Here is a 26,232-nt window from a genome sequence, read left to right as displayed (position 1 = left end):
ATCTGAAGTGTATATTGCTTTTTTATGCTGTTAATTACATTGTAGAATTAGTTGTGAATTTTTGTTTCAGTTATTTTAAAATGTATTGGCTGAAAGAACCGAAAGCTGCTTCCTGAAAACCCAGAAGAATTGCTGGCAGAGTGCAAGGCTCCTTCTTCATTAGATGATTTTGATAGGAGTGTGGGTTCAAACTCCGAAAATTATCACATGACCTATGTTCAATAAGCAATCCCAGACAGTGTCCTTTCCTTGAAACATTTATGTATTTTATTAATTACACAGAGGACCCTGTGCCTTCATCTTTCCAGAAAGCTGTAGACTGCTATAGTGGCCAGTTAAACATGCAGTACATATGGGGCTAGAGCAGTTTCCAAGTGCTTACACAGGGAGGTGGGGCAGGAAACAGGATAAGAATAAGGGATTCCTTCAGATATCTCTTTAAGAAATGTGGCTTTAGTATCCTTCAGAATTTCTCCATGTCCTGAAATTTTTATTTTTATTATTTTATGAATCATGAGGGATTCTACTTGCTGTGCCTGTTGTGTATAACCTTTACTGAGAGTCAAAAACAGAACCAAAGACGTGCACATGTGACCTGTAAGATGTGTCGGCAGGGCTGCCTGCTGATTTTCACGCTGTGCGTACGGACCACGGGAGCTGGAGTGTCAGCCCCAGGGGAGTCTGCTTCCACAGACCTGCAGTGCTGTGGTGAGCTGGCTATCCTCTCCCCGACTCCCATCTCACTTCAGCTCTGGTTAATATAGCCGTGGCTTAGGGGGGAACAGAGTACAGCTTAGTTTGAACCGTGCTGTATCTGGGTTGTATTTCCCCATCAGAGCAGTGACTGTGTGAGCCTGTCTTCAGACCTGTATCTTACTGTGTTTTGCTAGTATCTCAAGCAAAGCACGTCCAGAATCCTTCCATATTAAAATGAGCAGTCTGGACAGACCGATTACAAAGTGGAGCAGACACAAACACAACTCCATGTATCAGTTTGTCTCTGAGCAACATGCAGGGTCGGGTGTTCCTGTGATGATTGTTACATGGTCGTGTGAGTTTCATAGGAAAATTATTCCATACCAGTATGTATTTGTCAGTTGTTAATTTGCATACTGATAGTGTTCTCTAGCAATAAAGAAAACTACATTTTTCAGAACCGATTCAGTGGTACTTTGAAGTATTGTCATGATTACATAGTTTATTTATCGATTCATTTTAAGGTTTGCTACTTCTGCTGAAGTCTTTAAAGGGAGAACATTCTGGAAAATAATATAGCACAGCCATCTGATCTTTGCGGGTAAATATCACATGGCTGGTACATGTACTGCCTTCTCTTTGTGACAGGCACAATACATTTAAAAAAAAAAAACCTAACGGCTCCACCCTGTTCTCTCAGCTTTACACTTGTTAAAACTTCAAAGAATAATTTGGAATTCTTAGAAACCTGAAACCATGAATACCAATGAGTGGAAGGCCACAGGTTCATCGCAGGCTGCAACACACAAATGTGAATAACCTACACAAAATAATAGATATATTCTTTTGGACTCTGAGCCATTGGTACTGCTGGAACCTGTATTTTTCTGTCTCAATCAGCTGTGCTTGCAAACCCTGTGCATGAGCCAGGGACATTTGGCAGACAAAAAGAAGATGGGAGCTAATGCTTTCCCATAGATGAAAGCCAGAAAGGGGCTGGTGGCTGCTTCAAGGCAGGGCCTCTGTCCAAACTGATACAGACCAGGCAGGCTCACAGAATTTGGAAAATTGTGTATTCAGAGGTCTCAAGTCAGGTGAGCTTTGATTCCATGTGGAAGTTGAACAGCTTGCGTTAAATAAATCTCTTACTGTGCTCTCTACTATGTTTTTTTTTTCTCACTTTATGAAATTGCAGTGTTTTGTTCTGAAATGCCAGCTAAAAGCACCACATTACTGTATCCTCCACAGTAAAGTCTTGCAACCCAGAAGCACGCAGGGCAGCACTGATTACACAGACTGCAAGTTAAGCTTTTGTTTACTGCACCATATGAGAAGGCTGTCTGCAGTTCCTTTTCCCCCTGTTTCAATTGTGATCTTTAAGCTTTGAGGAAGCATAAGCAGACTAATACACACAAGAGCTGAGTTTTATTTTCCCCTGTTTAACAAGTGAATGAGTTAGGTACCCGCTCTCAGATTGCTCTTGGAAAAGTTGATCAGACATACCTTTAAAATGACATGAGGCATTGTACGCTACAGATTGAATAGAATTGTTCTGCTGAGAATAAAAGTGGAGCTTTTAAGTACTTGGTGGCCTGATGTTACAACATCCATTCATGAAACGGAGTGGGTCAGGACACCACTACGTTGTGATAAGGCCCGTTCACAGATACAAAGTGTGCGGCTCTTGTCAGGGGCGGCAGATTGTATTGCAGGTCTTCAGCTCTGAAGTGGAAATGAGAAGCGGTAATCCTGCTTAAACAAGTAGAGACTGTCCTGGTCTTTTGCACTAATGCACCATTTTAAACCAGCACTGTTATTTGAAATGCTGCATTTGAAGTTTCACTGGTTTTTATGGTTATAATATGTAAAACCTATAGTGCAGAAATGTGACTGGTGTTTTTAATTGCTGTGATTGTGCAGTTCCAGAATTTATTCTGATTTGTGTAACCTGTTCTCTGTTACAATAGAGAGCTCAAGCATCAAACTTCATTAACAAATTCACTTTTAACTGCTCACTGTGTTTCACTGTGACAAGTCTATAGTAGCAGAAAGAAATTATAAATAACCCAAACGGATAGCAAAATGTTATGTTGGGTGTGACAGTGAATGAAACATACCCAAACATTGCCGCAGCACGTACCTTTTAAAAATTGTTATATCCACGCAGGGTGCATTATATGGATCAGTAATATGGAGTCTCTCTAGCTTAGATATACTGTATATCTAATTATGTCTGTCTGAACAAGGTGACCTGTGTAATTGCATGGCTGAAAATCAGCTAAATATATTTGACAATATTCAACCACTATATTGCAGCAAGCAGAGTTGACTGCCAAGATGGTGGAGTTTTGATCTGTGGTACATAGAGGTCACGTGACTGCAGTAACTCTATTAAGATATCAAGGGAAACTACTATTATAATTTTTTGCCACTGATTAGCTGCGAACATAGTGTGAAATCATGTGTGAAAGGGTGCTTTCGGGTCTTTTGGGGGCACCTTTTCATTCTTTACAGTTGTGCTTGAATCTTGAGTGACTGGCCGTCGATCTAGTCACCAATCTGATTAATTATTATTTCATGCGGTTTTTGCAACAGTTTTATGGTTTCCATGCTCGGCTGCTCGTAATCGCTCAATCTGGCTGCATTCTGGACACTTCAATATCAAGCTCTGCAACTGCAGCATCTCTGATCTCTTTGCTAAGCTCTTCTATCAAGACGTTGCCTTTGCCAATACGATATGGGGGCTCTGTGCATTCATTGTGCCTGTTTAGATTGTTGCCTCAGAATCTCGCAGAGATTCCGCTGAAGACGTTCCTGTTTCCTGAATGTCTGGGCAGCTTCAGAGTTCTTTGTCAAGGGATTTGTGACAAAATTGAGGAACTGCTTTTATTACTCATGCATGTGTGACAGTGAGTATTTGCTCACACGTGAATGAAATCTGTGCACAAGGAAAGGGTAGGCTTAAAAATTGGTTTACCTGCTTTAAAAGTGGTAGCAATCACTGCAGCTGGCCTGGGATACATCCAATTAATGTGATTGACATTTTATGGTCAAACTATGGATGTTGGAGATAATTGCAGGTTTTAGGATGCTTAAGTGAACCACAATCTTATGTATCGGTTGTAAATCCTCAATTCTAACGGTATTTTTTGCTATCCGGTTTTCTATGCAGTTACCAGACTGCACAGTTTCTCACGCTGCTCTTAGCTCTCTTCCGTTGCCTTGGTCTTCAGGGCAGGGGCCCTTTCAGGCTTCTGTAGTCATCTCTGAAGTACAGAGTGGCTTTGAGGAAAAAAAAAAAAAATGAACTGAAACCACTCATTTCTGTAATTTGTTATTGACAGTTTCGTGAACACCTTTGCGTTGGTATTGAATGGGGGACAACCAGAACAACACAAACGCACAGGGAGGAAAGGGGGTGGGGGTCAGACACAAACTGAAATTCAAAATTACTGTTGTGTTTACAGAGGTGTGCCACATTCCAACCACAGTTGACAACTAGGCACACCTATATGGATCTTAATAATGCCATCTTTTAATAAACGCATATGCTGTCATAAGCCGTTTTTTTTTCCAGAATGACTTTATAAAATGAAGTCATCCACTGTCTACATTAAGGCTAGTAGGATTTTTAGCCTCGTATTTGAAGCAAATCAGATCTGATGCCATTTAGCTAATGCAAAAGGATAACTGTGCCTTGACCGGTGATCTAGATGCACTTTAAGTCTGAGTTGGTAACTGCTGCTGTAAACAGTGATGTTATTCGTAACGAGAGTCATAACTGTTCTGCGGTCGATTCTTCCTGTTCCTCTCCAAGCATTGTACAGAATCTGCCCAGATGCTCCAATCCACTTCATGCATACCTTAGGAAGTGAGGTATTTTAAGTCACCAAGCAACACAGGTTCTCATCCTTTCATTGACTTCACCAGGTCTCAGTTTCTCAGTAAGGCTTATTGATCATATATATATTTTTCCCCATCCTTATTTTTGGAATCACCGGTTATTAAGTAATCGAGGTGAGCAAATCAGACCCTTATTCCAGCACGCCGGAGGTGACGACACTGTGTAGACCTCTCTCCTGAAGCCAGAGCAGTCATGAGATCATCAACTCTGTCTGCTCCTAGTACAGGGTTAAGGGATCAGAAGGAAGCCATGAAGCACTTCCCACCGCAGAGTTGGATGGCAGCAGCGTGACTGTTATATGGGAAGCTGTGGAGCCCCAGGCCAACCACCAAACAGCAGCAGCGTTTGGCTAATTGTGGAGCCTCGGCAGTCTGCTAGATGTATGGACCATGCAACTCTGCAACGAGTGAAGGGCGGTTACCAGTTGGGTCTCTCGGTTGCCAGTCTGTAGTGATTGTCCAGTCATGTAGACTAGGTTGTGTTGCAGAAAGGTACCTGCTACAACTCAAGCCTGGTATAGAGCCTAGAGCACGAGAGCAGAAAGGCATTTTCACCTTTGAGAAAATGAAACCTTTATACAACGGTAAACTGGCTAAAATTGTAAATTAAGGGCTGTTTTGTTGCAAGTGGAGACGCAAATTACGTTGATAAAATGCACAAATGGCTTAAACATATTTAATTCAAGTCGGTATTTGATACCACCATAGTTTTTTTTTTTCTTCTTGTTTTTTTTCTGTATTTCCTGTTTAGATGATACAGATTATGAAGTGCAACTTAACGCTTCACCCGTTCTGCTTTTTCAGTTACAATTTGAAAGGGGTGCTTTCAGGTCATTCTGTAATCCACAGTTGTATCTGATGGGTTTGAATGTTATCATCCTTAATCAAGAGTATGACACATAATTTGACACTTGCCTCATTGGAATTTCTTCAGGGCACAACAGTAAGTGAAAACATTTTCAGCAATGTAGAGAATGTGTAATCAAATCCTACTTGCAGAGTTGATCAATTAAATCAAATATTTAAAGTTATTTTATTTGGTTACGTTGCCAGGAATCCCCCAAAATATAAATTCCTTCAGAATAGTCACAGCTCATAGGGTAAAATTTATCAAATAGATTTGCTACTAGATTGTATCAGGATTTAATTAAATTAGCCCTGTCCATTTCTGTAACATTACCTGTGCCCATTAAAATGGAGATATCTCTACTTGGCGGCAGTGAAGGATTTTTTTATGTTTTCCCCCCTCCTCCCCTAATCTTGGAAATTATGTCTGAAACTCACCTGACTGAATGAGTGCAAGGGCTGCTGTAACAGTGTAATCCAGACAGGACCGACATTCGGAATGGAAACTGCTATATACCGCATTCCAGCGGTTCAGCAGAGGCCACCTTCCCCTTGTGATCAATTCACTTAGGAATGGAGTTCAAAGACACCGTTGTATTAATTCAAATACAGTAGCTTTAACTGGGAAATTAAAAGGGATTTATATGTTTGTGTGATTTTTAGTTCTAAAATAGCTGTGGAGATGGACAGCTACAAAGTGGTAGATCTTTAATAAAAAAAAAAAAAAAAAAAAACTACACAGATCTGTGGAGTACAATTTCTACAGTGATTCATCAGTACAGTTTGAAGAAATACCTACAGGCTAGAGAAGCTAGAATTGATCTAGATAATGTACAAGGGGAGTGTCTTGTGTACCTACCAAGTATTAGTTTGTGAACCTACAGGACAAGAGGCATTGATCATATTTGCAATGCACCTGCTGCACTTTATATTCCCAGTGATGTTTGTCTCCTTACTTTAAACAATCTAATACCAAAACTAACTCACACAAAAAAGAGTTGATTTGAGGTTACCATGTTGGGTTTAACCATAAAAGCTCATTGTGATTCTGCTGCAGTAACGAATGGTAATGCTACTGGGGAAATGTATAACCACTCCTATAGCAGAGCTGTAAGTGAGTCATTTTGTGGTTTCAGGTGCCACTAGCTGCCGTTTTACACTGGAAGAGGTCTTGCACACAGAGAGAAGAGATCTTTGACTTTTTTGTCAGGGATCCTTTTTTCCCCACAGTGTCACTGTCTACCAAAACTTGCCACTTACTACTGTCATAAAGCCCAGAAAGTGAATTCTGTCCTGCTGAGTCAGAATATGTGGTTCTGCCAGCGAAAGAAGCCCCACTGAGAATTGTTGAAGAGCACGGAAATGTTATTAGGCAAATGTAGTTAAATATTTCTTTCCAAAGCCTGTCACTGATACAAGGGCAAGTTACAATTTCATTGCTCTGCTTTGTATTATGGCTTATGACTTTTAAAGAAAATTATACTGTGCTCAAGACATAAATAAACAAATTCCTGAGTATTAACCTGTAGCTATTAAAAATTAAAAATTAATTAAATTAAATTAAATACTCAAGTACAGTTAGAATGGATTTTTTGCCCAATTTTGTAGGGCAGATTAGTTAAGGATACAACATTACAGATTTCTCATGATTTCAGTTGTAAGACAGGTGTGAAGCAAGAGAAAGTGTTTGCACAAGTGTCTGACTATTTTCCTGAAAGTGTCCCGCTTTCGTGAATGGAATTACAAACTGAATTGTAAAGGAAAAACTGGAACTGACCCCAACCCTGGATGGAAGTAAGACTCCCATTGTGTTGCAGTGTGGGCTGATTCACATTCAAGTTGTGTAGGTTCATGTGTATGAAACATTTTTCAAGCTTGATGTATAATTTCGATTCATATCTGCATAGACAGACACAAGCAGCAAGAAGAACAATCTGTGCTCTTCTGCTTGGGCAATATAAATCTAAAGCCCTGACATTGTGCTGTGCAAGGGGAGTCTTGTATCCATCCCTGAATTAGTGTCACATATGGATGTCAGATTAAACATGCTTCTCATTTTAAAATCTTAGAAAGTCACAAATCTGCCTTCCCTGCATTCTTTCTGCCTCTGTCATTAAGTCTTGCGTTACTAGAAGTCCTTCTTATATTCTTTTGTTTTTGTTTTGTTTTTTGCTTTATAAGCAGGTTGGGTTTTTACAGCTGTATCAGCGATTCAGTCTGATTTTTTTTTTTTTTCTCCTCTCTCTCCACTGTTTTGATTTACCTATTATTTTGCATTATAAAATGGTCAGTAGCTTTTGCTTGTTTGCAAATCTTGTTCAGTGCACCGGTGACATTCGAAGTGAAAGCCTGTCTGTTTTACGAAGTGCAGGTGACTGGCGTGCTTTGAATTTGACATTGTTTGTTGTTGTAACAATTTTACTGTTAGATCTGAATTCAAATCAAGAACATGGTTTAAAAAAAAAAAAAGAGAGAAAAAAAAAGAAAACAAGAGCTTAGCAAGAGTGAATGCGGTGTGAAGGTATACAAACATCAGACTTGCGTGTGGTTTTTATAGAAATTTTTTCTGTGGTGAAGATTAGAAAGCACGTTGCAAAGATTGCAATCAACACCTTAGCTGGTTATTCATTTGCAGGATGCTGTCCTTTTGAAAATCTTTTTATTTTTTCTCTCTCTTCAGATCTTTGTGGCAAGTTGAGTTAGTAAATTTCATGCAGTTCTGATTTCTAACCTCTTTTTCTTCTCCTTTTAGATAAAGGTTTGCCGATGGCTGCTAAAACAAGAAGGATGGGTTTCTCAAGCTCCAACCAGCAATTAAGCTAAAATTACCTTTAAAAAAAAAAAAAAAAAAAAGGAAAAAAAAGTAAATGACAGATTTCCTACATGATGTCTCCTTTTTGCTGCTGCTAAATGTGCTGCTGCTAACCCCTTGAGGAATACAGTACAGTTCTACAAAAGCAAGAAAAAGAGAAGGACGAAATTAAACTTGCTATTCTGCTATGGACAAGATGGCCAGATGAAATAAAAAAAACTTTTTATCATTATTACTGTAGTATTCCTATTGAAACTCATGTAAGCCATTTTGCAGACTACTTTTTCCTGAGGTGCTGGAAGGAGGAGCAGTCTAGCTGTGTGTGTGTATGTGTGTGTGTCTGTAGGGGTGTGTGTGTGCGTGTGTTCCCATATCCCCCTTCCCCTCCCTGTTCACCCCATCCCACATGAAATCTTGCCAGAAGCCAAAAGAGGGGCTGGCGATACAGAGTGCTGCTGGCATGGCCCAGGAGGACAGCCGTAGGACGCAGGCCCCGCCGTCCTACTACCACACTGCCAACCAGGAGTTGGATCTGTCCACCAAGCTGTTCAAGCGGGAGGGTGGCGGAAAACCCTACTCAGTCCTGGTGGACAACAAGATGAGCAAGAGCCACTTGTCAGATCGCAGCGGGGAGCAGATCCAGGCACAGCAGCAGCCATACTACCGGGAGAGTGGGAAAAGTGGGCAGGAGGCAGCAGGCCAGCCAGCGACAGGAGATGGGGAGGGTTCTGAGGAGACAGAGGAGGAGGATGAGGAAGAAGAGGAGGAAGAAGAAGAAGAAGAAGAAGAGGAGGAGGAGGATGAGGAGGAGGATGAGACGGAAGACTCCTTCAAACGGGAGCAGATAATTGTGGAGGTGAACCTCAACAACCAGACGCTGAACGTCTCCAAGGGTGATAAGGGGGCGGCCTCGCAGTCAAAGAATGCCACTCCTGTCATCAAGTCCAGTAGCGAAGAGGAAGAAGAAGAAGAAGAGGAGGAGGAGGAGGAAGAAGAAGAGGAAGCCATCGAGAGCCCCGAAGAAGAGCAGGAAGAGGAGGAGGAGGATGAGGAGGAGATTGAGAGGCGGAAGGAGAAAGCCAAGAGATCCAGGAGGCCTGTTGCCGCTGCCACACAGCCTCCGCGCAAGACCAGGAAGGCGGCCATGGTGGCTGCTAGTGCTGTCACCTCCTGCGTGACCACCAGGGGCCGGCGGAAGAGTGCCGAGCCACCCAAGAGGAAGCGCAGGGCACCGCGAGAACCCAAGAGCTCCCCCAGTGGCGGTGGTCCCACCCACTCGGCCACTTCCTCCCCGTCCCCAGCATCCACGGTACCTGCCTCCTCGCAGAAAGGCAAGGGGGGCGGGGAGGAGAAGGAAACGCTAACCTGCGAGAAGTGTCCCCGTGTCTTCAACACCCGCTGGTACCTGGAAAAGCACATGAACGTCACCCACCGCCGCATGCAGATCTGCGATAAGTGCGGAAAGAAGTTCGTGCTGGAGAGTGAGCTGGCGCTGCACCAGCAGACAGACTGCGAGAAGAATATCCAGGTAAGGTCTGTTCATATCAGTGACACAAGTGGTTCCGATGTTCTGAGCTTTGAGCCACTGGGAGGGCTGAATTATTGGTCCATTATTATGGATTTCTTGAACTGTGATACACCCCCAAATCTTAAATTTCAATATGTGTGTTTCATATCACAAAAAAAAGAACATTCGTACATTCGTGCTCAAGATGCATGTATAAGCACTGAAGCAATGCTTTGCATCTTGTGCTCGAATATAAATAGCTAAGAGCTAAAGTAAACAGGAAGACAGGTTCACTGTCATATGCGTAAAGAACAGTCTGTAGCTAAATTATACAGAGATGCACACTACTCAAGTTGTGATTTTCAATGCCTAGGACTTGTGCCTATTAATAGATCGCATCACCAGGAGATTGATGGGCATTGCAAGATTACAATTAACAGTGACAGTGAAGAGAGGCTCTGATTGTATAAACAGGAGGGGGAGGGTCACCTGATATTCTGTTTTAGACCACGGTGCTTAAAGTTATATGGTAAAATGTTATGGACGAACTGCCAGTGTTATCGGAGACCTAAGTCAGCTTTATCTAATCCAGCAGATGGTGGCAATGGCAGCACTTGGAGGACGGTGTTAGAAGTCAGGTTTATTGTGCTTAGTGTAAAGATGAAGGCAACTGTTGGTTTTGGTTGGTGATAAAGATTTGCCAAGACTGGGCTCATCATTGCATAACATTCTCTTTTCATCCTAAATTTGAGGAGGGGGGGAAATATGAAATCCATATCAGAGGTAGCTAACTGAAATGAAAACCAGGATCTTAACCACTAATAATTAGCCTTCTTCCAAGCTTAGCATGTGAGCCATCACGTGCTTAAGACAACCCCTCACCCTGAGTTCCTTGTAAAGTGTTGAATTACAGGGCAGAACACTGCCACATATAGGTGAGCAGAGAAAGTTATGTGCTGATTTCAGCAGTTCTGAATAACTCCCTAAATACATTGTCCCTTATAGTTTTTAAATTGTCTACTTACTTTCCTTTTATGATGTAGATTACCTCTGCTTCTCTGGGTCTGGCCTGTCTGACTTTGATACTCAAGGTATTCCTGTGACAGATTAACTCCTATCACTTGTTTATGCTCTGTTATTATGCTCTGTTACCATAATGTAAATAGCAACAACTTATAAAATGCAATTGTGTTATTTATCTCACCCAATGTGTATCTTCGGTTTCTGCATTTGCACAAGATTACATCAATACAATTCGACACCTTTCACACAACCTGTTAACTTCTAGAATAGCTTGGTGAGTACACTCTCTAGAAACTGGGGAGAAAGCAGTGAATTGTCTTTGAACAGCCACTGGCTAGGGCATTTTTCTCAGCTTGTTTTCTCAGCTGTTATCTGTCATTTGAGTAAGAAATGTCTCTGGTTTAAGCATACTAATCACAGCCTTAAGAGCAGGTGGAGAGGATTTAATTGAACAATGTAACCAGGCAGCCCTGGATTTTTATTTGGCTCTCTTGATCTTGATATTTCAGTTTTAGTTGCAGGCAGCAAGGTGTGTTATATGCTTGAGATTTATCACAAGGAGGGAAGCCAGATCCTATTACAGTAACCAAAATCATATTGTTGCCCCCTGTGTGCTTACACACACACACACGCTTTGCATTTCAAGCAGGCCTATGTGTTCTGTCTATTTTGTAAGCAGGACAAGGCTGCATATTTGTATATGTGGCGTGTTCGTCATGGGCTCTGGACTGTTTGTATTAGTCTATTAAAATGCCTCAGACTCTAAAAAAGACTGCACTCAAAGGCAAATCCTCTCCACTCCACTCTCCAAACTAATGCCCCCATGGAAATCTACGCTAGGACAAGGTTATTACATTTCCACTTCTGTGCTGTCCATTTACTTTATTGTAACAATGAATTAGTCCCACATTCACATGGTTTTGGATAAATGGGTGCCTAAGTTTGGCAGAAAACAAAATCTTGTTTCTGGCAGCATTCACACTTCAGTTTGGCCTTCATCGCTTCTGTTTGGGCTGAATGGATCATGAGAGCTGGGACTCCACATTCCATATGAATACTCCTGCTCTATTCTCAGTACAGTTCACCGCTGTTTTACCCTGAAACACCAAGTAGCCATTAACATCCAGTTGTCCAAGATCTGCTAATCTCATCGATAGTGTCTAAGCATATTGCTCACAGATGGCACTACAAACTGAAGTTCACTTCTATTGTGCTAAAGCAGTGTCTGGTTCTAGAATAAAACATTCTTTTGAAAATCAGGGGTCGTTTTTGTTTTTCTTGCAGGAAGTTCAACATAGCATAAGTCGGACAGTTGCTCTAGAAAGACTGATAATGTCATTGACAACATATAGGTGTCCACACTGCTACATTTCACGGTCTTTATTTAGCCCTCAGTGTCTCGTGTCACCAGCGCAGGAGCTTATCTCCTACTGTGGGCTCTGCTTCCATAGCGGCAGGCTGCACATTTTCAGAGTAGATGGGGGTGGCTGCAGCATAGTGAGTAGGTGTGCGTTTGTGCCGTTCATGCAGGGAGGTATGCTTTTGAGCACCTTCGACACCTGAGAGGGGGTGGTTTTTGTGTGGGCCGGAAAGGCACGCGTCTAAATCAGGACATTTTCCATGTTACAGGATTACATTTCATGGCTTCTTAATATCACGACTGCAAAAAATAAAAAAGCTTTTTTGTATTTTTACTTCCCCCCACCGTGTCTGAAAATGGAATATTCTACAGAGAGAGAAAGCAGCCAAACACAATGACCTTATGCTTCCCTGTGCAGGGGGCGGGTTGTGCTGCCCATCACCATATTTCTGTTCATTGTGCAAGGAGCATGTAATTCTCTCTGAGCATCCGTGTGGCGCGGAGTGTCTGTGCAGAAGGTGCTCTGTGTAGCGAGAGTGTGTCCTCAGATGACTTCACACTCAGAGTCCCAGGCAGGCTTGGCTTTATCTACCAAAGCAAACTACAGCTTTAACGTGAATCTTGTTTTAATTCACACATATATATGTATTCAGATAGATACTGGTGGTTGTTTTTAGCTTTTGCCCAAGCTTTTGACACTTCGAACCAGGAAACCGTTTTTGTTTTTGCAGAATTTCCTTTTACTTTTTAATAAATGCCATTTCTTATTTTCTTGCTTATTTTTATACATGTCACGTTTTCCTTTCCAGCCCACAAATGAGAGAGGAGCACTGAACATGTCTAGCATCAGCTGCCAGACGCTCATTATTGCTCCGTTGACAGTTTTGTATTCAGCCGAAGTTGCTCAAGGACCCAAGGCATCAGAATTGACACCAGCCGCTCTCCACACAGCCCGAGCAGACCCCTCTGCACTGGGTATGGCTCTCAAAGGCAAATCGGTCCCATTTCACATGCTCTTAAAGACGGGGCATTTATAGTAATCTGTAATTGCTTCTGATGTTGTTTCCCTTAATTCATCACCAATTCAAAGTTAAAAAAAATGTAACTTTCACTTCAATTCTTTCAAGGTTCTGTTCCACAGATGAACAATAACTATTGGGATGCACTATGATCATTGAATGACCAAAACATATGATCGTTAAAAGTCTTTAAATGAAGCTGTGCGTTGTGCTAACATTAAGGAAGGAAAGAAAGCGAATACTGTTTTTAAATAATGAGCTGGTAATTCTCTAATGAAAGTTTAGACAATGAATCTTCTTTGTCTGTAAAGTATTCCTTCTGCCACTCTACCATTGCTCACTGCCAGTACCAGAACCCTGCAATAGAAGTTGATGCCAGAGACTGTTGTGTACTTGACAGCATGTATTCAGGTTATGCGGGCAGTAATTAAACTACAGTCCCTGGGTCCATAAGTGAAACTCTGCCACCTAGTGTTCCTGTAGTGCTTTTACAGTTGTGCTAGCTTGGACTCCGAGAAGGTGTTACCCATTAATCTCTTCATCCTCAGGCTCCTTGTGTAGACTAATCAAATGTGTGCACTAGGTGTGGGACATAAAAGGAAGTTTCTTTGTTTTGTAGGTTTTGAAAATCTCTTTTGCTGAGCTGCTATTGCTGCTTGGTATGGTTGCACACATCATAGGATACACCAATCTGGTTTCAAGTAACTACCCAGCTAACACACAATGTTGTCACAACATTGTAGCAATGTTGTGTGTTAGCTGGGTATGTATTGCATCACCTGGGTAAGCCGGCAAAAGTAGTATAATTAATAAGATGCAGCTATTGCTCTGTGCATTGCCTGTGATGCTCCTTATTCACTAGAGCACTACTGACATGTTGTGAGACTTAACAAGATGCAGCGCGGTGCCCTTGGCAGACTACAACATGGACTAATTTAGTGGAATAACAACCAGTGCAGAGGTTCACGCGGAACACGTTTAATAGGATATGCAGCAATTAAGCAAGGCATCCCATCAGCAGAATGATCTCATTACCTAGCGTGACAGAGAGCCTTCGAATAGATAAATACTCACCCCCCAAAAAAGTGCTCCCTCATACCAGAACAATTGTAAATATTTGCCGACACATGTGAATGAAACCGAAGCGATAGAGACCTGGCCCCTGAAATGGTTTCAGAAAGACAATGAAAATGAAATCAAAATATTATATTAAATAATGATTGGGATCTTTTAATCTCTCTGACCACAGTGTCACACTGAAACCCTGCGGTTAGGTAAAGCTTCTCCATTTCAGAGCTCTGTTGGTTTGTTAGCAGGGCAGCACTGGCGAGGGGCAGCCCCCAGCATCGACCTCCTTATCCTGTCAGAACACACCCTGACTGGTGAACTGGAACACCTTGCCTTAGTGTGACATTGCTACATAAATAAATACGGTTAAATTTATCGCACAACCCCCCCTCTGAGTGACTAATGATCAGCATTATTTGTTTGTTTACCGATAAATGCAAAACCACTGCTCCTTCACCATGATTCTTATGATGCAGGCCAGAACTCATGGTTTATTTTATTGGTTTGTTTGTTTGACTGACACCTTCACCCTCCCATACAACACAATGTGGATTATAAAATGACCAACTACACAACAAATATGCAGTGCAAGGCAGAAAGATCTTGGATACGTCATAATTAGGAGAAAAACTACAGTTCCACGTACAGCAAGTGCAAGGCATCATCCAATGGAGGGCAGCACAGTCCGCAGAAAAGAGAGGAGCAACAGGCCAGCACAGGGAAGAGAGGGGCCTAGAGTAGGACAGGGGGACTTCAACAGTGTCGGCCCGGATTTTCAGCAGAGTAGATGGGGTATTCACGGTTCCCAGAAAAAAGGATTGAGAGGTCAGTAGTGGGAAAGGAAGGAGGACAAGGAAGAATGTTTAGCAGGCCCCAACACTGTATGCAAGTGTTTTTAATATCCATTTGTTTCTACACTCCCTATTCACAGCTTTGCTGAACATATGAAGGCTTGGTGGGCTGTCTCCATTCTCCAGCTAGACCTTTGTGTCACATATGTTTAATGCACACACATTTGTATTTAGTCTTTTCAGTGATGCTTTTGTGATGTTACAATGGCCTCGTTAGCAGAGAGAGAGTAGACAATTGTGTGGAGACATGGTTTTAAAAGTGCTTGTTTTTTCTGGAACCATACACACTACTGGCATCTTATGAGTGGGCTTCACACTTTAAAGTGTGGATGACCTCATTTTAATGTTGGATGGGGTGGGGGGGGTGGTTTGCTGCCCAATCCTGACCCCCACTGATGTCATCTACAGGTGTTCTTTGAAAATGAGAATCTGTTCTCCTTTGTCAGTTCAAAGATTAACATGTTTAACATTCTTGAATTGAATAATATGCAAAAAAAAATACATATATATATTTTGTGGAGTAAGTGTGAAAATATTTTTGTGGAAAGTAAAGAGGATTAGCATAAAGTTTATGGTTGCATTTACTGTGAATGCCTTCCTAGTTGGGATCTGCTTGTTTAGCTCAGTTTCTGAAACACTTGAAGAATCAGCTGTGGAGTCGATTAGCTATTAGTAAAGAGCACAATGGATTGAATGACCTCTCATTGGTATACTTTGTTCTTGACACAATTGTTTATTTTTATTGATTTGAGTGTAGTGCCCTTAAGATGCAGAAGAGGGCGCCAGATATTTACGAATACATTATTTGTCACGTCTGTCTGGGGGTCCCAATTTGGTCTTTTTAAAAATAACTGCAGGAGCCTTTTTTAAATATTTATGTTTATATTCTAAATCTCATGACTGACTAGCTTTTGTATAAGGACAGTATTGGAGACAGTGGTGACTTTCATAACCTTTTGTTCCTGTTCCTGCACTGTCAGCTGTGTGCTCGATTTTGCATACTTTAAACAATAGCTGCTTTCAGAAAAAAAGAGAGTGAATGTTGCCCTGGAGCAAGAAGCTTAGAAAAATTCACAAGTTAATGCTCCTATTCCATTGTTCTATATTTGCTTGTAATACAGATTTAATTGGGTCCCCTTCAAGCCAAATACACTAACAGTATCTTTCCCAATTCTTTGCTGACTATGTGCACTACCAAAGCACATCTCTTACCCACTGTCCAATTGTCAGCTTGCCACTGCGAAGACCGGGCCGAGAGAGTCCCGGTCCTCCTCTTTCAGCGAGAGAAGATCCACTTGGTATTGTGTGTGAAGTAGCAGCCTAACGCGTCCCCTTTGCTTCCTGGGTTGCAGTGCGTGTCCTGTAACAAGTCCTTCAAGAAGCTGTGGTCGTTGCACGAGCACATCAAGATTGTCCATGGCTACGCGGAGAAGAAGTTTGCCTGTGAGATCTGCGAGAAGAAGTTTTACACCATGGCCCATGTCCGAAAGCACATGGTCGGTAAGTTGATACTGAGGGGGGGTGGGGGAGTACTATGGGACAGATTCTGATAGCTTATTACAGTTTGGGGCAAATTGTTTTTGACACGTGTGGAAAACAAACATGAGGCATTACATTATTTTGGCTTGTTGTTAAGGGTAAAGGCCTGTAACAAGGAAGCTCCCCCGGTTCAATCTCTGTGCATCAGCCTGACAATGTAATTCAACCTCAGCCTCTGTCTGAAGCTCTTTAAATCAAGATCCTGGTCCTGAGAGATTCTGCAGCTTGTGACGAGGCTCTGAGATGTCTCGCTTCCTAGTCTCTGCAAACGTGCATACAATCTAGGTAAAGTATCTTGCTCAAGGGTTAGGCAGCAGTGTAGAGTACGGGTTAGGGTCATAGTTTCAATCCCAGGTGGGGGACACTGCTGTTGTACCCTTGAGCAAGGCACTCTACCTAGATTACTCCAGTAAAAACCCAGCTGTATGAACGGGTAATTGTATTAAAAAATAATAATAATCTGAGATTATATTAATTATAAGTCACCTTGGATAATAATACAATTTAAAAATGTAAGAGGAAAAAATGATAGCTAAATAATTATTTTGCTATAATCAGGTCCTGAAGCAAAGAGATTAATTTGAAAAATCGGTTGTCTTTGAATCGCGACCATATACACCGACCTCTAACCCAGATCACCTGTGAAGGCAGGTTGATTGGGTTTATCAGTGTGAAATTAATGGCATGATATGAGAGCCCTGGCTGACCTTTCTCTCCCATCCTGGCCCGGCCTGGCCTTGCTTCCCCAGCTCACACCAAGGACATGCCTTTCACCTGTGAGACGTGCGGGAAGTCCTTCAAGCGCAGCATGTCCCTGAAGGTGCACTCGCTGCAGCATTCGGGAGAGAAGCCCTTCAGGTGTGAGGTAGGTCCACAGCAGGGGCGGGGGCTGTCCACCAGGGGAACTAACTACCACTGCCCCGGATTGGGAATAACTTACTTTTACCTGCAAGTGGAGCTCTTGGGACTCGTACTTGTTGTATAGCAGCCCCATAGATGGGCATCGGTGAACACGCTACACCCGACACTGATATGGATAGTTGGGCTCGGGAGTCTGGGTAGTGAAGCTCCTCCACAGGGATTTAGTTATGCATGCGTGTACATTGCTTGAAACTGAGCCCCAGCTAGGATGGGGTTAGACCTTACAGAGCAACTGCACATTCTTGTTTTCTTTATTTATTTATGCATTTAGTTATTGTGACATACTAGGTGAAGAAAATAATGTATCTCCAGTTCATTGCTCAGTATCTTATTTTTCTAGTTCTAGTTCTATGTCAGACCCTGTAGTACTAGGTAACTTTGACCCTGATCAAATCAAAACCACGAACCAAGCAGCAAACCATTTCCACAAGGAGTCCTGTGATTCCAGTGGAGTTCTGCCATTAAATAGTTTACAGATACTGAGTTAATCCAGGATTCTTGATTTTTATACGTTTTATTGAATTTATTTTAAACCTGAACTTTGTATCTCTGGTATCTGGTATTTTTCTAGTTCATTAGAAACATAATGCAAACAAGGTCAATGCTGGCTCAGCTGAAATCACTATTCCACTAAAGAAAGTGGGGTGTGAAATGTAAGATTAGTTTGTACTGTAATGGTGTTGTGAAAAGTGGATTCAGGACACGTCTTGAGTAACTAGAGACTAAGTGGTAGGCTTTCGGGCAGTGGTAATGTTCGCTGGTTTTTAAGATGAATTGAAAGAAACCAAAGAATTGCGGCCACACAGATTTGCAACAACAAAAAGAGCCTCAGTTTGGGACTGTGGTGTTTGTGGGTCTCCTTGTCAGGTACAGGGTACTGGGGCTCATTGACTGGAATTCAGTGCTTTCATGTCTGAAGTCTTGAGATGATTATAAGACCTGCCCTGTAGTTTGACCAAATAAGCAAGTTCTTTCATATCGCTCCCAGTTGTAGCCGGATTTGGATTATTTGGCTTATACCGCATTAGAAATGGAAGCACGTTTGGAAAGGGGTTTATATTAGAGGAACCCTGGTGTTTAACCACTAAATGATCGTTGTCTGCACTTGTTCCCAGCTTAGTGAAGGTAGGGTTTAAGCTGTCACATTTAAAGGCCTAACCTGTTATTTTACAGTTTCTCTGTTGGAGAGCTTTCTATATGTTAAGAAAATTACACTTAATAATGAGGTGAAATATAAATAGCTATTTTTATAATTCTCTTACTTAAGGATTTCAGCTGCTTGTACATTTTAGAAGCTTTACAAAAGCTCAAAGTAATTTGGTAGAGAGGTACAGTTTTTTAAACTTGCCAATTACATGTTTTCATAAAATGAACTGATATCCTGTTTTTCTTGTGCTGTGCGCCTTTGTGACATGATTGTTATTGTCGACTTGACCACACACTCTGTCATCAATCTTCAGTCTCTGCTGCAGTGTTAGAAATTACAGCAGTTTCACTTTTTGTAAATTACAGGTTTCAAGTCATAATCTTACACACATACCAATTAAAGCTCTGTTTAATGTACAATAGAATATGTACACTCACTGATTTTCATACTTTTCTTTTAAAAATGGAAAGTATAGCAAAAATCCTTCATAATAAAAAGGAATAGAAGCTGTGAAAATAGTATGGTGTCTGAAATATTTTTTAAAGAGCAGGGGGTGGATCAACAGCAAAATACTTATACTATTTAATTTTTTTTTTTTTTTTTTTTTTTAATTCTCCATGCATTTCTTTGGCCAAACAAATGACAAACAAAATATATATGTGTGTGTGTTACACACCAAAAATATACAAAGATTTCTAGAGACTAGGAATATAATTTGACAAAACACTGTAATAGCAGAAAAACGTATCAAAATACATTCAAGCTTCTGTTTCTTTAGAGTCGAATCCATCTCGGTATTCGTTGCTTTGATATTTTTCTCTTTATCTTTTGGCAAAGCCAAATGCAAACAACATGTTAAGCATGCATGTTGATATCTCCATTCACCAACTCTCATCAGTATGTATCTCATGCTTGACATTTTTGGATTGGCCAAGAATGGACCGATAGTTTATTCAGAAACATGCCGAAATGTATACATTAACCATGATGCTTAGTAGGTCACGTGTCTGGTTTCTGATATAAACAAATCAGCCTCGATGACATCGGTTGGAAAATGTTTTATTGAGGTTTACCATTTCATGGATAATATTGGTCAAATAGCCAGTATTGAAGGTAAAATTATCACCTTTCCCGTCGAGCATGTAACTTCGCAAAGAAGCCTGCCTGACAGCCCTGGGCAGTTGGGTGGTCCCTTATGTCAGACCCTGTAGTACTAGGTAACTTTGACCCTGATCAAATCAAAACCACGAACCAAGCAGCAAACCATTTCCACAAGGAGTCCTGTGATTCCAGTGGAGTTCTGCCATTAAATAGTTTACAGATACTGAGTTAATCCAGGATTCTTGATTTTTATACGTTTTATTGAATTTATTTTAAACCTGAACTTTGTATCTCTGGTATCTTTCTTGCTGGCCTTGTTACCACCCTTCTTTCCTTCTCTCTCTCTCTTTCTCTCCCTTCTCACAGAACTGTGATGAGAGGTTTCAGTACAAGTACCAGCTTCGCTCTCACATGAGCATTCACATTGGACACAAGCAGTTCATGTGCCAGTGGTGCGGCAAGGACTTCAACATGAAGCAGTATTTCGACGAGCACATGAAGACGCACACTGGTAAGAGCCTCGTCCTGGGGTGTAATGCCCCGTTTCCACTAGCCATGTTTAGCTGCACGTCAGCGTGGCCATGCCGGGCAAGGGCGTTTCCACTAGGGCTTAGCTGCACCTCCACCTGTGCCCGAACTAGTTTCAGGAGGCACAGTTTCGTACATCATACCACCTGAGTCCCAAACTGGTCCGGGGCACGTACTGTGACGTCCCTTATGCAACGCCACTGCATTTGGAAATTGTAACTACAGTAATGGCGGCCACTCTCGAAGCGAGAGATGTGGTAGAAACTTTTCCAAAGAAGGAATATGTGTGTTTACCTTGGGGAAAATGATTAATCTGGAGCAGTATTTAATGCACGGTGGAATAGTGCCACACAGGATTAATTACTTGGAGCAGAAAGACATTTAAAAGTGTTTGAAAAGATCGCGAAAATCCTGCCAGAGAAAGGACTGCATCAGACTGCAATACAATGTGCCGTGACAAAATACATTCCTTTTTGTTATAAATGCACACAAACATGAAATATTCTTCCTAGATTTAAATTAAATGTCCCGATGTCTTGTAATTTCTCTCAAAATAATTGAAATGGCACGGTTTTTAGCTTTCCCCTGTTTACACTATCTTAAAACTATTAAAATGTTTAAAACAGAGGCTAGTTTTTATGTGATCAATTGCATGAAGAAGCGCATAGTTTAATGTTTGTAAGCCCTCATTATCGCTAACTATAAATTAATGGTAATCCAAGTACAGACACTTTACCGACTGCAGAAATACAAACCTTACAACCTTACAAAACTTAGCGATTAATAAAACTGATCCATTCATTACGGTGTCAAAGGTATTTTTTTAAAGGAATCCCATTTACAATAAAAGCTGATGCCCCGCGATGTTATTGATGTGACTTTTATTTTGCACATTGATCAAGCTGGATGTATACAGAGAAAACATGCCAACACGGAATTTGTGGAAAAACTGTTCAAGTAAGTTATGGATCCCAGAGTGTTGTAGCCGTATTTATACATGTATTAGTTTTTCTTGAAACTACATATATAGGCTGTGACTGTGACTGTCATACTGTATATTTCATGATCTAGATATGTAGTGGCTACACACGACAGATTTAAACCCACATGCACTGTATTTCATGCGCATTCTCCCACAGATAAATAATAAGGGAGAAAATCTAGGATACTTAAGCTATATTGTCAATGTTAATCGTATCATGATGCAGAGAGACGTGCTGCTCAACAAAATAATCTAGATGAAACGGGAAAAGATACATCGAAATTAACACTTACATTTCTAACAAACTGTCGTATTTTTAAGTGTCATTTGTTTTGTATATTGTTTCAATGTGTCCTGGTTTCTACTTTTGAATATCTTGTATAACTTATACTATAAGACTGTTAGATATCCTAAAAACGTTTCAGCCCAAAGTTTATTGCACTTTAATGTTAGAAGTATTTCAGCCTCCAGTTTAAAACACTAAATCCCAGAGTGCCGAGTGTCACAGACTGCGTTTTGACCTTTCATGTCTCACAGTCACTTCCTAGGGCAGCTGGACCTTATGACAATGAATGGAAATGCTGCCAGTCATAGTTTAGGTGTACAGTTACAGTACGGCCACACGGAGGTGCATCTAAATGTGGCCAGTGGAAACGGGGTATAAGACTGAATTGTCTCATCTGGGACATGTGCCTTGCCAGGATTCTCCCTGCCCTGGCGTACGAGGCCGGAGTGGGGCGAGCCTGGGTTGTATGTGCCCGTTGATCCAAAAGATCCCAAAATGTATTTGTGGAACTCGGAGGGTTAAAGAGGACCTCTCCCTTGGGCACAGACAGTCCACACTGCCAAAGCAAATCAGCTTCTTCTTTTTTCACGGAGTCCTAATAAGAGGGTGTTCAGTCTTGAAAATGCAGGCCTGTCTTCTTTTCTTTCCATCAGGCCTTAATTTAGCACAATGAGGTCCATCTGTAATTTACCAGATTTGCTTTTACTGGAGTTAATTGAAGGGACCAGTTTTTTGGCCTTTTTTCCAGCATTGCAGAATTCAGAAGTAGCCTGGTGATCTTTTAATTTGTGGTGGAAGACACACCCAGCCTTCCTCCATGCCATTTTAGTGGCCTGTGAGGAGACTCGCCCTCCTGGATTAAACACGAGTCCTGTTTCTTCTAGCCACGTCTGGGGTGGGGTGGGGTTGGGTTGGGTTGGGTGGGAGAGTGTGTTTGTGTGGGGGGGTCTCGATCTAATTAAGTACAGGCTTTTACGGGTGGTGGACTGTTTCAATACCGCCCAATGCAGCTGTAGAGAAAGATGAGGCAGCATTTCAACCAGAAAAAGGAGCCAGATGTCTAAATAAAGGTGTGTGGCTTTACTCCCCTGGAATAAATAGAAATCAAATGTATATTAAATCCACGTTGATCTGTGATTTATTATGGGATGTATTTGGACATGATATAACACTGCAAGCCTTTGCTAACACCACTATACCCAAATCACAAGTCAGCGTATGTGGGCAAACAATGCAAATCCTCATATTTGTGGTCACTATGCGCAATTCATGGTGTGCGATGTGTATTACAGTGTAGGTGTATTTACTGTGTGGACAGGCGGCAATTAAGTATTTTCAGTTAGTCAATAATATGACGCACCACTGCTGTGTTCCTTATGGGGAAAAAAATAAGTTGGATATCTGGGCTGGATTGTTCTTGATCGCTAATTGTTCTTGAACTAAAACTCTTTCGTATTTAAGCCAGGATTGTACATCATATTGAAGAGGTTATATTTGTGTTTTGTATAAATCATCTAAATACTTAACTGCTGTGTGAACCATGCAATACTAATCTGAGGAAGATCTCCCTTGATGAAGGAGGTGTCACTTTTCCCGTTTTGTTGCCAGACCATAAAACTGGAGGCGTGGAAATATTTTTTAAGACCCAGTTCCAGTGTAGCTTTAACTAGCTGACAGTTTCCATGTATTGCAGCTATTAATATTACATTGGAAAAAAGGAAGCAAAATAACTAATACTGGGAAAGAAGGAATAATAATCCTGATTCATACATAGCCAGAAAAGTTAGTAGGAGGCTCACTCTCCTCCCCATCTCTTGGTTTTAAGCGCTTCATGCTCCAGTATAATGAATACAGCTAAAATTAGCCAACCATCTCTCTCTCTCTCTCTCTCTCTCTCTCTCTCTCTCTCTCTCTCCTCCACTTGTCCCTGTTCTCCAGATTTCTGCAACTCTCATGCATTAACCCAGTCCTGGCCTGCCCGGTTTTGAGAGAGAAGCAGTGATTTAGTGATTAACACACTCTCTCTCTCTCTCTCTCTCTCTCTCTCTCTCTCTCTCTCTCTCTCTCTCTCTCTCTCTCTCTCTCTCAGGGGAGAAGCCGTTCATCTGTGAGATCTGTGGGAAGAGCTTCACCAGCCGGCCCAACATGAAGAGGCACCGGCGCACGCACACGGGGGAGAAGCCGTACCCCTGCGAGGTGTGCGGCCAGCGCTTCCGCTTCTCCAACATGCTAAAGGCTCACAAGGAGAAGTGCTTCCGGGTCACCAGCCCCGTCAACGTCCCCCCGGCCATGCCCCTGCCCCTCACCTCCTCCTCTGCCCCGGCACCGCCTCCCCCTACCGCCTCGTCCCCGTCGCCCGCCAGCCCCCCCACCGCCGCGCCCATGGGACTCAGTCCCGTCAGCTCGCTGCCCCCCCGGCCCCTGGGCCACCCTTTCTCCCACCTCCACCTGCACTCGCACCACCACCACCACCACCCCCCCCACCACCACCTCCCCGTGCCGCCCGTCTCCCACCTTCCGCCGCCCCCCGCACTCTTCAAAAGCGAGCCCCTGAACCACAGAGGCCACGGCGAGGACAGCTACATGCGCCACTTGGCCGACAAAAACACAGGCGCTCAGCAGCACCATTAAAACCTCGGGCGGCGGCATATTTGGTATACAGACAGACAGATAGAGAAATATATATATTATATATAATTGTGCGTCTATTTTTGGGGTGGGGGGGGTTGTTTTATTTTGTTAAACGTGTGTGGGTGTGTTGGTGTGTGAAAGCCTGCGTTGCCTGTAAGAAAAACAACAAAATATGCCAGCCAGCATCCCTGAACACCAGCCCGGTGGAGGGGGTGGGGGGTCTCTCTGTTTAGCAGTCACCCCCGCTGGCCTTTGGGACAGTGAGATGAAGAGGGGCCCTGCTATGCCACACGTGACCGCTTCCTCACAGACTGCTGCCACACTGCTGCGAATTTAGGTGGGTCTGCTAATTTGAGTCTGTGAGTCTTGAACTGGTGACTTTAGAGAGAAGCACTTGAGCAGCCGTCTCTTCGGAGAGAGAGACAGACACACACACACACACACACACACACACACACACACACACACACACACACACACACACACACACACACACACACACACACACACACACACACACACACACACACACACACACACACACAACACACACACACACACACACACACACACACACACACGAGGGCCAGGAGAGGAAGGAGAGTGTGACCGGTAGACCGTTCTGATGCTGGTTGGTTGTTTTTCTCAGAGCAGGCTATATGTGTGTACATACCGTATACACACACCAACACACTCGCATTACAGTATACAATGGATTCCTTTTTCAATCCAGAATCAGATCCTTCTGTTTCCCCAACCCCAATTTACTTTTTATTTTTGTTAGTTTGTGTCTTTGTTCTCTCCTGTATCTGTGAATTAACTTTGAATTCTGTCTGTAACAACAGCCACGTGTTTCTGCCCACTGTGAGTGTGTGTGTGTATGTGTGAGTGTACAAGGAAATATTAAGATCTCTTTTTGACATCTGCAAAACTCATTCATCAGCATGACAATGGTCAACTAACCAGGGAATAGGCACATCTGAGAACTTGGAACCAACTCCTTTTATAGTGTCCCCAGTGAAGTTCTCATGATATTTAACACAATCGCAAACAGAACATATGTAAAACACTAATGCACAGCTGAAGGTAAACACTGACATGTTGCAAAAACAAGCTTTTTCTTTGCTATTCGAACAGATGCAGACTGTTGCCAGGGGATACCCATTTAAGCACTTGAAATTAATGTCTAAAAATGTTTTTTTCCACGGAGCAGTAAATAGGACACTGGAACCTGATGCTTTTAATGCAAGAGGCTGTCAGTTTAGATTTCAAATGAAACTTCAACTTAATTTAAAAACCTTATTTTTTTTAATCAACGGCACCTGGAGCCCCCGTTCTGTCCCCAAGATGGACTAGAACTCGTTCACAAAATCTCGGCATTGAAGCTTCTACTGAACTATTTTGTCTACTGTATATGTACAGTACAATGAAAAGTGATAGAGTAACTGACCTTTTCTATTTGGCTTCTAGTGCAGTATTGTGGTAAATCCTTTGTGAGTGTATGAATGTCCCAGTATCCCTTCAAACTGACATTTCCATATATATATATATATATATATATATATATATATATATATATATATATATATAAAATAATGTGTATATATGTATATGTGTGCATACATACATACATATATATATATCATAACCATATAGGTTTAAATTCTCCCCTGGATTTATTTATATTTTTACTTAGTATTATTGCTTTGTGAAATAGCAGGATTGTTTTTTGTTTTGCATATTCATAACTTTATTCAGCATCAATATTTCACTAAGGTATGTTAGTTGAGATGTAATCTCATCCATAATTAATAAATTCCCAAGTCAATCTGTATATGATTTTTACATTAAAAGTTAAACGTTTTCTTGGATCCCACGAGCCTTAAAGTCCAGACTGTCCGTTCATTGGCTGCTTTTATTTGATGCTGCTTTTAAAACATTTTAAAAAGACCTATAGAGCCTGTTTCTGAATCAGTTAGATACTGCGTCAGAGCCAGTCTCTTTACAGACGG

At 41.9% G+C, this 26,232-nt stretch overlaps 1 protein-coding gene across 1 annotated transcript in view; it reads left to right on the top strand.

Annotated features, from left to right (window-relative positions):
- znf652 (zinc finger protein 652) overlaps positions 1 to 25,780 on the top strand; it is a 37,391-nt gene extending 11,611 nt beyond the window's left edge. The window contains exons 2-6 of the mRNA XM_066698576.1: positions 8,198 to 9,785; positions 16,438 to 16,585; positions 17,374 to 17,489; positions 20,160 to 20,304; positions 23,679 to 25,780. Coding sequence (XP_066554673.1) covers positions 8,664 to 9,785; positions 16,438 to 16,585; positions 17,374 to 17,489; positions 20,160 to 20,304; positions 23,679 to 24,220 — 2,073 coding nt within the window. The 5' untranslated portion in view covers positions 8,198 to 8,663 and the 3' untranslated portion in view covers positions 24,221 to 25,780. The remainder of the gene's footprint in view (positions 1 to 8,197; positions 9,786 to 16,437; positions 16,586 to 17,373; positions 17,490 to 20,159; positions 20,305 to 23,678) is intronic.
- The last annotated feature ends 452 nt before the right edge of the window (positions 25,781 to 26,232 follow it).

Source organism: Amia ocellicauda, chromosome 3, assembly GCF_036373705.1.
Source record: "Amia ocellicauda isolate fAmiCal2 chromosome 3, fAmiCal2.hap1, whole genome shotgun sequence".
In the NCBI taxonomy this organism is placed as follows: domain Eukaryota; kingdom Metazoa; phylum Chordata; class Actinopteri; order Amiiformes; family Amiidae; genus Amia; species Amia ocellicauda.
Note: the sequence above shows the minus strand (reverse complement) of the source record. Positions and strands in the feature narration are given on the sequence as shown.